This window comes from Lasioglossum baleicum, chromosome 3, assembly GCF_051020765.1.
Source record: "Lasioglossum baleicum chromosome 3, iyLasBale1, whole genome shotgun sequence".
NCBI lineage: Eukaryota > Metazoa > Arthropoda > Insecta > Hymenoptera > Halictidae > Lasioglossum > Lasioglossum baleicum.
In genome coordinates, this window is record NC_134931.1 from 377,179 (window position 1) to 388,870 (window position 11,692).

Here is an 11,692-nt window from a genome sequence, read left to right on the forward strand (position 1 = left end):
GAGACCGGAAAATTGCGCTCGACTGTGCAACAGGCCTAACGGTTCTGGAGAACCGATTACACTGTCCAACACCAAATTTGTTTTCAATATACTGTTGGGTCCTTCTTATAGAGTTTTTTGCGCTGATTCCGAATCTGTCCTTAATTTTTCTCCTATACGCACAGTTTTTGAAAAACATGGCTTTGAAAAAAAACATATTTTTCAACTTTAAACAAATATTGTGGTTATTATAAAAGATATTGAATTGTTCTTTACAGCAAAAGATTCTGTAGACTTTCCCGAATACAGTGATATCCATATTAATACATTATGATTGTTTAAACATGTTTAAACAATGATTAAAGACGGAGAGACACTACTTTTGCACCAATTTTTGAGGATATTTTTCAATTTATCTCAAAAAATTAGGGTCCAGCGGAAAATCGAATTATACCACGCGATAGAGCAGACTTTTATCTTGAGAAACCACCCTTTCAAGTTTGTAACGTCGACGTTTTTTTCGAACCAGAAAACAAAATAACTAATATAGAATATTAGAATGTAATGGAGAAGCGTTTGAGCATCTTCTTCAATAAAGACATTTTTTGAAAATATCTCGAGATCTAATAATTTTTTGCCATGTGTACCCCAATCATTTTTTACGTAGAATGAACAGAAGAATCGATCTGTGTAAAAAACAATATGCATTTCTATATAAAGAAATGATGCAATTGTTAATTGCACATGCACTGCTGCATCCAAAAAAAGTTAAAGACCTACAGATGTAGTTTTCTTCGAACCATTTATCTTTCTCCTTTTGCATTTTTTTGTAAATGCAATAATAACCGAGTTATGACTTGTAACAATTGCGTGAATCACCCGGGCCTGTATACTTAAAATTTAAAAAATACGTTTTATAGATTTGTGTCAATTAAACATATTCTGAAAATTTCAGGGTAACCCTAAATAAAGTTATTCTTCTAAATTTTCGTAGAAAAAATTGGTTTTCAATTTGGTTTAATTAATAATAACTGTGCCTAAAAATATGAAAAAAATTGGAGACAGTATTGATGACAGTAAGTATTTCATCATTAAATTAATTTCCAAGATGGTGGCTTTTAAACTTCGATATAAAATCTGTGTTTCTTCGAAATCTTCCGGCTTTTCTATTTTTTAAAACTAGAGTTTGCAACAAAGGCTCGGGAAAAATTAAAATACTTCTATGAATATAATTTATATTATTAGAGATTTGTATATTAGTTACATATTTGATATAAAACAATATAAACTGTATGTCCTAATCCTGGCCAATGATGATGTACGATCTGATCCAGTCTAAAGATGATGTAGGATCTGATCCAGGCTAAAGATGATGTAGGATCTGTTCTAGGCTAAAGATGATGTAGGATCTGATCCAGGCTAAAGATGATGTAGGATCTGATCCAGGCTAAAGATGATGTAGGATCTGTTCTAGGCTAAAGATGATGTAGGATCTTGTCCATGCTAAAGATGATGTAGGATCTTGTCCATGCTAAAGATGATGTAGGATCTTGTCCATGCTAAAGATGATGTAGGAGCTGATCCAGTACTAGACTAGGGGGCAGCACTATATGGGCACGGCCAAAACCCGGGCGTGAGCACTCTCATATACTCTCTGACCACAGCCACACACAGCTATATATATTCAAGAAACACTATTTTCGTACGCAAGCGCAAATTGATTGTCGAGAAACGTTAGAAATACATGAAAGTTTCATTTCTATAAGAGTTCCCTGTATTCATGTGATGTGGGCAGTTCGGCAGTTGTGGGTAAAAGTAAAACCGTAGGCCGAACAAACTTATTTAGTGGAAGTCAAAGTTGTTCAATAATTGTTGCTTATTCTAGTTGATATTTCTTCATTGAAGAAATTGTCAGTGTGTTGGGAAAGAAAAATATGGAAGCGGAACCTTTAGATCTCGAGGACGGCGAAGTTATCGATGATGAGGTCGGTTATATCATAATTCTATAATATGACAAGAATCTAACCTCTTTCAGTCAAGATGAAATTAAACTGAAACGTTCAAGTCTATTTAAACATAAATTGAAAAAATATTTTCACGTATCCTAAGTTAATATAATGATAAATTCTGCTCGCAACCCTTTTCGAATAAAATATCTTTTACAACGAAATTTACTTGTTAACTATTCCGTAATATATTTTGATTTAGGCAAGTGATATTGAAACGTACAACGTTTTAAAAAGACCTCCTGCAGCCTCAAATAAAGAGGAACCCCCAAAGATACGATACAATGATGAATCCGATGATTCTGTAGATTCTGAAAGCGACTCTGATTCAGATTCAAGACATGTCAGGAGTAAAAAACCCAAGTTAAAATTAAAACGATCAAGGTACTCGACGAAAGACTGGGAAAACAAAACTAATAAGTACAGAATTTGGTGCACTCAAGTGCAAGAGGATTCTCTGACAGAGGATTTAGTATTATGCGGTGTGACAAAGAAGCGCTACCAAGAGCGTAATGTCGAAAATTACACTGTTCCACATCATTACTCTGTAAATGGTAGCTGGAATAAAGAACAACAGGACAACAATAGTTCAGAAGATGAGAAGGAAACTGAAAAGAGATTAACAAATAAAAGAACAAATTCAGACAGAAGTAACGTTAAGCTAAGATTAGGGAAGAGACGCAACGCGATGGATGTGGATAAACAAAAAGGAGCTGTACGGAAAGTAGCAGATCTAAGTACAACAGTCGAATCCACTGATACGGATGTGGCTACGGATATTGCAGAGAAACTTAACGAGAGGCAGAAAGCTCTTATAGGTAAGAGTATTCGCGTATTATTACCTCGAAAGTTTATAAATGCACAAAATTTGTTTTCGTTATTATTTTGTAAGAATACTGCGATAATAATTTTTTATAGAAAAATTAATTTTATTTGGTTTTATATATATACAGTTCAAGTAATTGAAATGTACGTATTGTTCATAGACAGAATCGTGACAGTAATTGGTAAAGAGAAAGCTATTGAGTTTTTTCAAAAAACAAGAAAAATTGAAGAAGAAGGTGGACTGTTAACGATAAAAGGTTCTCGAAGAAGAACCGCGGGTGGAGTTTATTTATGGCTAGTCAAAAATGATGAGCATATTCCACAGGAAAAAATAAGAGAAATCTTTTCCCAATGTAAAAAGGAAATTGCTGATCAAAAAAAGGCAGATGCCAGTGCTAGGAGGCAAAAGGCGCAAGAATTAATTAAATGTTTAGAAAGCAAGTATATTGTTTCGTGTTTACGATTATTATTTGAAAAAAAAAACATGATATAACAAAATTACTTTCCATACAGACGGTTCTGAAAAAGATCTGCCCGCTCTTTTAACAAAGGCAGAACTTTCTACGAAAGAAATAGCTGAAGAAGCAAGATTAAGACGCGGCGAAGGCATGGAAAGGATGCCTATAGATTCTGATCGTACGGTGACTAATCCACCACCTAGTCCCGTAACAGATGATCCAGATCATTCTGAACATTCGCTTGTACAAAGGCATATTCAAGACTACGAAGAAGATTTCCTTGATATTGGTATCGATGTAGATAGCATGGAAGTACTTTAAAATTTATTATTTTTTTTATATGTGCAGATGACTTGTACAAAATGAAATTCTAATATTTGCAAAATAATCATACATACACACGCGCATGCGACATACACACACAAAATACACATACATACGTGAATACACTTTACACATAGTTTGTATGTTTGCTTACAATATACTATACAGAAATATCAAATGTGATCAAAGAATGATCGATTAATTGCAACGACGTTCCATATTGTGATAAAATAATTTATCAAGTGTACATGCTATGGTAACGTGCTGTGTCATTTTCTTACATTTTCGGAGACAAGGAATATTTTTGTATAGGCTTCCTGCAATGAATTGACCCTAAAGAGAAAACTGGGTCGCGAATAAGGAAGACATGATTGATAGATAATCCAAATAATAAAATGTTCATGCAATGTTAGTCATAAACATAAATCATGAACATATGTAACTGTGTTCCTTTATCAAAATTATCCCAACAGTTTACATTGCAAATGGTTTCATGCTGTGTGGCTAATTGACAGTACATACAAAATTATTTGACTTGGTCATTTTTGGTAGAAGCGCATAAAATTTGCAGTTTAGCAATTGCAATATTAGTGGAAGGTAGAGATCATTTTTCCAAAGCATACATCATTTACACCCATGTATCTCAACAATAAGAATTTTTTATGTTAGTTATGTTACATGCTATACTATATACACTATACTCAATCGTATCTGTGGTATCTGTGAGAGTCTACGAGAACCTAATTAGAGTTAAGAACCTCCGCTATGATTATTTGGAACAGAAAATCGAAAATCTATGTATATGTCATACTCTTTTGTCTCTCGAACACAGATGCATTCGGTTTGGCTTAATTCATTCCAGGGTAGCTATACTTTTTCAAAGTTTTATTTAACACATTTTATCTTTTGTTGTTAAGATACATATAAAAGAATGTAAGAGACGTAACAAGTATGAAATTTCATAATAATTGCGAGAACGTAAAACAGAAATATTTCTGCTGTGTAATTTTTATGGAATTTTCATTGTTGAAGATTGTTTATGTACATAAAAGTCACTATAAAAATAAACATTAAACTATTTGTACTTTGTATAATGTATTAAATGAATTATCTCGTAATCAGAATTTTATTCAGTATTCCGCATGAAAGTTAATTATTTCAGTATGTAACAATACTACTATATGTGTAAAATAAGTTTTTTGTGGGTGTAAATTGCCGTAAAATTAAATTTTCTTTTTGTAAAACCTTAGAAAATGATTTTATCTGTTTGGAACAAAAATATAATCTCTCGGAACGTAATCTATTCAACATAATTAATTGATTAAATTCAGATACCGTAACTTGTAACTAATCGTAAGACTGAAGTCTGAAAGTTTCCGTATATTTTATTTTATTTTATTTAAAAGTACAGTACGAATTTGACAAAACATTCTGAATATTTAATCCGGTTTTTGTTTTAAATTCACATTCTTATTTGAATTCTATAATCAAAATTCCGGCTTCAATATTTTAAAGTAGTCTGTAGAAGTATATAAAATTAATTTATATATTATATTATCATGTAAATGCATGTTAACAAAATATTCTATGTGAGAGGAAATTCATTTACCTGCATTTAACCAGTATATACGTATAGAGAACAATATGCTCGAGAAAATGCATTTCTTGTGAACTATACAGTTACATCATCTTTTGTAATAATGTCAAAAGTGTTTCACATCTTTCTTTAACCTGCATCAGAGTTATAGTAATTATATTATAGAGTATATATTGAAAATAGATAAAAAAAAAAAGAAAAATAACACGAAAACTCTTACTTGTTCAACTGTACGATCCAATGTTTTACTGACGATAACAAGTGAGTTATCAGAATATTCTTTTTTAATAGCTTGTAGAAGAATCATATCTTCTTGTCGTGTCCACAGATTAATATTTACATTTGTGTTCGAGATTTTAACATCTTCGGATGAGTCCGTTTTGTTTGCGCTATCATTTGATATTTCGCCTTCTCCCCCCCCATCTGATAAAACTTTCTTTTTTATTTCTATAACTGCATTTGTGCTAGATGCTTCGTCCAATTTTCCATGATTAACACGCGAATCTATACATTCCAATTTTGTTTGTTGTTTATCGACTTTTTTTTCTTTTTTGCCTTTACACTGTGTTGTTATTCGTGCACGTTTCGCGTTTACGTCTATTCGGTCTGCATTTTCCAACCTTTTCAAACCTCGTTTTTTATCTGTTTTTGGTGGAGATTTTATATTTCTTTTAGGTTTTACCATTACTTTCCCTATCTCCTCGTTATCTTTAACAGGCGAACTTTTCGACATACAAGCTTTCTGATATTGTTCGTCAGAATTGGACTCGTTCTTCGATGATTTTCTCCGTGATCTGGACGGAATAGGAGAAACAAATTTATCTGCTGTTTTTAAAGATACGCGAGCTATATTTTCTAATTTTTCTTCATCGGCACCAGGGAAAATAATTTTAGCAGGTCTTAGGCCTTCGGATGTTTGAAGATAAATCTTTCCATTCAGAAACTGTGGAAAGAATTTTGTATTGTTTTCGATCCGTTCTAATGCAATACGTAGTTAATAAAAGCGGCTAAAAAATAATAAAAATTTCTTACCCTCGTTCCACAAGAGACACAATGTTCAGAAATACTTTTACAAATAGAATCGTCTTCGTTGTGACAGTTACATCTGCAATTTTCTCCACCGTAGGGATCTTCTTGGGTACCCGATAGTGGCAGATCAATATTTTCATATAATTCTGGTGCATCTTCGGTATACACTTTGTTCTTATCATGCGGCCCCACAGGACATGTAAAATTTTCAAACATATGCGACGCAAATAAACTGCAGAAGAAGATACACACATATAATGTATCAGGAAAATACCTTAAGTGTAGTATTAATTCTTGTACATATATATATATATATATTGTAAATATTACCTTTCAGGTGGTTTAGCGGTAGGTAATACTTGTAAAAATAAATCCATGACTAATGGGTGTCCCTTAAGTATAGGGGACATAATCGAATGAACATGCTCTAACGTGGTCTGAGGATCAGATGAAAGTTGCGTAATAGCTTGCATCATTTTTGCTATTCGAGAAGGTTGTTTAGTGAAAAATATTTGTGCGACATTAATAAATTCGCTCATCTTTTGAAGCATTATATATTCAACTGATTTATCCAGTATCGCTGCTTGATGTGGTTTCAAAAATAACAAAAAGTCTGTACAAAGTTCAGGATATTCGTGTAACTTCTCGCACACATCCTGATATAAATTAATAGCTATGGCATCTTTATCCCTTGTTGTTTGTTCCATAATTTTTTCATTTTGCGGAACTCCAGGCTCATTAGAGAAGGATAATTCGCTCTCCATTTGATTAATGCTATCTAATTTCTCATAATAATCCAAGTATAATTTTACGACGGATCGAAATACATCGGGACTAGTGGACTCCAATGTTAAATGCAACTTCTGAAGATACGATGCTGCAAATTCTGTGCAACAAGAAACAAGCATGTTTAATTAACTATGAATAATTAAGTGATTTAATAAGATTATTAAGAGAATTAATTGGAATAGAAATACTTGATCCCCTTTCTTCTTCGTTTAGCGGACTTTCGGATTCTAAGAGCCTTTTAATATTTTCTATCTCTCTAGCTTCTTTAGCTTTCTTTCTGCTAATTGAATCCTTTTTAATAGTTGTACTTGCCAACATCAGTTCTGCTATTTCATCTTCGTTATCCTAGAATAAGAAAGAAATTAAAAACGAATTGAAAATATGAGCTTCGCTGTACGATATGTTTTTTATGAATATGTTGTTAGCATTACTTACAAGTTTCGGTAAGGATTGTGTTGTTTTCTCAAAATTTTTATCATTCATATCACTCTTTTCTCTAGATTTTAAAGTATTGCAACTAGAAGATAATCCTTTTGGTCCTAGAACTTGTGCCATCAACTTCATGTTTTGAGCGCTTCTTGTCTTTGCTAATCTAGGCGTAGTCCTTCTTAATTGCGGCAATTCTTGCACTACTCCAGAAGCCTTTTTAGAAAATTTGGAATGCTTTGATGTAGTTGAAATCGTAATTTCATCGTTTTGACTGTCTTTTTCTTCTTCATTTTTTCCCAATGGTTTTTCTTTCCCTTCCGCATACATTTCACTTTTCAATGGGTCAGTGCGTTGCGATGTCCGTTCTGTATTTACTATATCAGAATTACACGATCCCCCCCTTGTATTCGACTCATTGCTAGATACTTCTGCTGAATTTTCAGAATTAACGTTTCCATTCAAATACAAAGTATTTTTTGTCGTTTGCTTATTTGGGGGGGGATTCTTTTTTCTCGTCGGCGTAGGTAATATCCTTGGAAACATGTTCACAATAGGATTTCGTAAGGGATGAATGATGGGAACAGTTGTACAAGCTTTAACAATTCCATTCATACAGTCGTCCTTTTTCATGAGATCATTATACGAGTTTAATATGTGTTTTCTCTTTAAGGCATCAATTTTCTGTTTTGTCTGTGTGAATAATTTTAAATGATCAAATAATAGATTTATCAACACCGTCTAATTTTCAAAATTTTTCAGATCGTGTCTAAATATATTACATATTAAATATATCATTTAGATTTATTTAGATGAAGATATTATAATAAATTTAAATAAACATACACTGTTAAGATAATTCTGCCACTCTGTAGGTAAAGATTCTATCGGTTGTTCCTTTAGCGGTTTAAGATCACATTCTTGTGGTATATAATGTATTGTTCTAGGAGCAAAGCCTTTTTCAAAGTAATGCTGAAAAAACAATAGTTTATTGCAGTACTTTTAATTTAAGTTTACATGCACAGTACATACCCTTATCGGATTGCCATCTTTTGCACGTCTACGTCTTTGAATGTAACGATATAATCCATGGGGATCTTTACATGGTAATAAGTATTGAATGATTAATTGCAATGAATCCATTAGTACCAGATTTTTATGTTTGAACTTTCTTGGTTTCGATGCAACAAAAGGAACAAATTGTTCAAGACCCAGAGCGATTAAACTAAACAAAAAAAATAAAGAAACGTTAATGAATTGAAATATAGTACAAAAATAAGAAAATTTATCTACTTACGAATTTTCAGATTTCAGATACGGGCCACGCACTTTTAAATCACTCTTGAAAGGTAATTCGGGTAAAAGTTGTGGATACATTAATGCTTTACTTTCCATGAATAATTTCTTTAATTCTGGATGGAACTTCGGGACGTATTTCCATCTGTTTGAAGAATATATCTCGTTCACTGTATTTTCGTCCAAGGCAGTCTTCTCGAAATCCTCGGAAAATTGATTATCCAAAAATTTGTTTTCCCAATCGGATACCAGTTTTAAAGCATCTGGCAAATTTGCTGCATTAAATGCAGAATTAGGACCGTTACTTAAATTCCTGATGTAAATGCCACAGAAAATTTCAGTTACTGCTCATTCTATATTCTATATTTATACATAATTTGTAAACTGTGTAATAACAAACTAACCTTATACTCATTAAATTTTCTTTGCAACTTTTCGATTGAAAATGTAGGTCCGGATGTCTATAGGTCATAGCAAAATGTTGCACCATTAATTGAACATGTTGGCACATTTGAACTGCTAATAATTGTCTTTGGTTAGCGTTCATTAATTCAGGAACCTCTGGTTCTTTGTAAACGGGCAGTAAATCTGTTACAGAGCAATCCTGAAAGATAAAATTGAATATTTTGTTTAAAAACGTGTAAATATGATTACAAGATTATCTCCTTACCATAGAATTATTTTCATTATTTAAATTTAAATTTTCAGGAGATCTTCTCTTTTTCGAAATTTCTTGTTCTTTTTGTTTCGAAAATGTATCGGTAAATTCAAATAATTCTGCGATTAAATTATTCAATTCTTTACGAGTGACTTTCACAGCTTTGTCAGCTCTCAATTCTTCTTTGTCCACTGCAAATAAATAATTTATTTTCGGTAATCCGAACGCGAATTAAAAAGCCTAAAATATTAAGTACACATACGAAATTCTGTTTCTTCATCTTCTAAAATATTATATTCTGGATCTGCTTCTGGATCATCCTCGACTACAGGCTCCTGAGTTAATGGTTGGGTAAATTCTTTTAAAAAATTGTCCCAATCTTCGTCGATCTCACAGTCCCAGTCGTACATATCAGTTGTTATATCCGGCGGTATGAATGCTTGTTCAATTTGTTCCAAAGGTGTTTCGCTCAAACAAAGTTTCGAACGTGTTCTTTGACCGATACTTTCCTCTTCTGTAGGTACATGAGGAATACTGAAAAATATTGCTTACAATTAATTACAATAATTTCATGATACTACATATATATATATTGCATAAATTGTATTACTCTGGAATTTTAAAAATGCCTTCTGGATCGTATTGAATTTTTTGTGATTTAGGTTGCTCAACCGATATTGAATCACAATTATTTGTTGGTGTCAAGGATTGCGAATCTATATCGCTGTTCGTAGATATTTCCGCTTCTCTCTCGTCGTCGCTTTGCTTATCTTGTTCTGGATTATACTCTTCGTCGGAGGAATCATCCGGTAGCTCTTCTTCGATTAATACTTGTACTTCCGACGTAGATTTTTTTACTCGTGTAATTGGCCATGGTATATTAACTTGCGCCGCTGCTAATTCTCTACAGAGAAATGTTATATTTCTATTAAATTCATTATTCTAAAATAGTCAGCAAACTTATGTGGAATGTATTTCGCAATGTCATACTTTGCTTTCGCCCTGGTCAATTTAGGTTCAAATAGTATATCGTCTTCTGTGTCCTGAAGACGATTTTTAACCATAGCCATTACATGTTCGTTGGTGATAACATGTTTTATGATGTTTTTTACATTTGTGGCTGTTAAGTTAGTTTTTGCTGCTTTAGCATCAAGTTGCCTTTCAATTTCTTCTTCCATTTCATTAATGACCGAAGAAGTTTCTTCGACGGCATCTCTTTTGTGTTTATTCGGCGGTTCGTAATTATCAACTTCGGAAACATCAATTTGCAAGTCTGCGGTCTCAGAATCAGAGGACACATCGCTGTTAACGTCGTCAAAGTCAAAATTAAAAGAAAACGATAGGTTACACTTCTTTTTAGTGTCATTTACAGAAATCGAAGATGGAGCAGGACTAGCTACGTCTTTAATAGTAGTTTGCCCTGAAGATTCCTCCCTATAAAATAAATAAATAAATAAATAAAATATACACTTTACATTTAAATATACAACTTACATTTTTTTGTTATCACAAGTTTTCTTTTACGTATCCCACGAACATATATGAACGGACTTTTCATTATATGGAATTCAATGTATGTCTTTTTAATATCTTTCAAATGTTTCACTTAAAGTACAATTAGAATATGCCTACATAATTATTGTATTATTATTTTAATTGACAGGTTATAACAGGTTAAACAAATAGATAATAATTGGCTATTTATATAAATTTCTATTTTATGCATCACATTTACATTACATTTCGCAGAGCTTGCATCTGTGTTATTCAAATTTATTGCTATTCTTTCGCTATATAATCTATTTTTGACAATGATATATAATATCAGAGATAAGAGATAATATAGAGTATAGAGAGTATAGAGTATAGTATAGGTATAGTATAAATAGAGTGGTATAGCCTGGTATAATAATATCTACATCCGCCACACGGACTTGCCCTGCCGGTAACATTTGGCTAACAGTTTGAGCGTTTTGCCGCTAGATGGCGCTGTAAGTACGTATACGAAGCGCAAATAATTCGTGCCGGAATTAACATTGCGTCTTATGGGAAAAGCGGTACGAATCATTTGCTGGTGCAATGAATATCCAATATTTTTCATTTTGCATGAATAAATTATCTTTATTGTACAATACAGAGATATAGAGGATTCTCCAGTAGGCACCCACCAATTTTTTTAACCCTTGAATAACAATTTCATTAAATATTTAACCATCCACGGTCACCTGTCAATAACGCGTGCAGTGCCGCCAGAATCGACCAAAACTGGTCGATTTTTCCTCTCCTCCTTTTCTGCTTACTTATT

At 32.6% G+C, this 11,692-nt stretch overlaps 2 protein-coding genes across 3 annotated transcripts; one reads left to right on the forward strand and one right to left on the reverse strand.

Annotated features, from left to right (window-relative positions):
• Nucleotides 1–1,734: 1,734 nt before the first annotated feature.
• Nucleotides 1,735–4,118, forward strand: LOC143221890 (uncharacterized). Its single transcript, XM_076447534.1, has 4 exons — nucleotides 1,735–1,964; nucleotides 2,188–2,803; nucleotides 2,972–3,247; nucleotides 3,324–4,118. The coding sequence occupies exons 1-4, from the start codon at nucleotides 1,914–1,916 to the stop codon at nucleotides 3,587–3,589; spliced, it is 1,209 nt and encodes a 402-aa protein (XP_076303649.1). The 5' UTR covers nucleotides 1,735–1,913; the 3' UTR covers nucleotides 3,590–4,118.
• Mute (gon-4 like protein muscle wasted) lies at nucleotides 2,295–11,273 on the reverse strand. 2 transcript variants are annotated; one of them, XR_013011887.1, is made up of 16 exons: nucleotides 10,882–11,273; nucleotides 10,378–10,821; nucleotides 9,998–10,291; nucleotides 9,650–9,921; nucleotides 9,400–9,578; nucleotides 9,134–9,333; nucleotides 8,731–9,042; nucleotides 8,466–8,658; nucleotides 8,280–8,405; nucleotides 7,443–8,126; nucleotides 7,196–7,352; nucleotides 6,549–7,104; nucleotides 6,222–6,450; nucleotides 5,410–6,132; nucleotides 5,202–5,323; nucleotides 2,295–5,111 (listed from the first exon to the last, which is right to left on the reverse strand). XR_013011887.1 is itself a non-coding variant. In XM_076447533.1 (15 exons), coding segments are annotated over exons 1-15 (4,422 nt in total). In that variant the 5' UTR covers nucleotides 10,884–11,273; the 3' UTR covers nucleotides 2,295–5,272. The 2 variants fall into 2 exon arrangements, 1 of the variants encoding a protein (XP_076303648.1); XM_076447533.1 differs by having other exon boundaries at nucleotides 2,295–5,323.
• Nucleotides 11,274–11,692: the final 419 nt, after the last annotated feature.

Coding starts and splice junctions, on each gene's coding strand:
- LOC143221890 (XM_076447534.1), top strand. CDS start 1,914: ATGGAAGCGGAACCTTTAGATCTCGAGGACGGCGAAGTTATCGATGAT. Junction 2,804..2,971: donor GAGGCAGAAAGCTCTTATAG/GTAAGAGTATTC, acceptor TATTGTTCATAG/ACAGAATCGTGACAGTAATT. Junction 3,248..3,323: donor ATTAATTAAATGTTTAGAAA/GCAAGTATATTG, acceptor CTTTCCATACAG/ACGGTTCTGAAAAAGATCTG.
- Mute (XM_076447533.1), bottom strand. Junction 8,406..8,465: donor AAGATGGCAATCCGATAAGG/GTATGTACTGTG, acceptor TTGTTTTTTCAG/CATTACTTTGAAAAAGGCTT. Junction 7,353..7,442: donor CACAATCCTTACCGAAACTT/GTAAGTAATGCT, acceptor TTCTTATTCTAG/GATAACGAAGATGAAATAGC.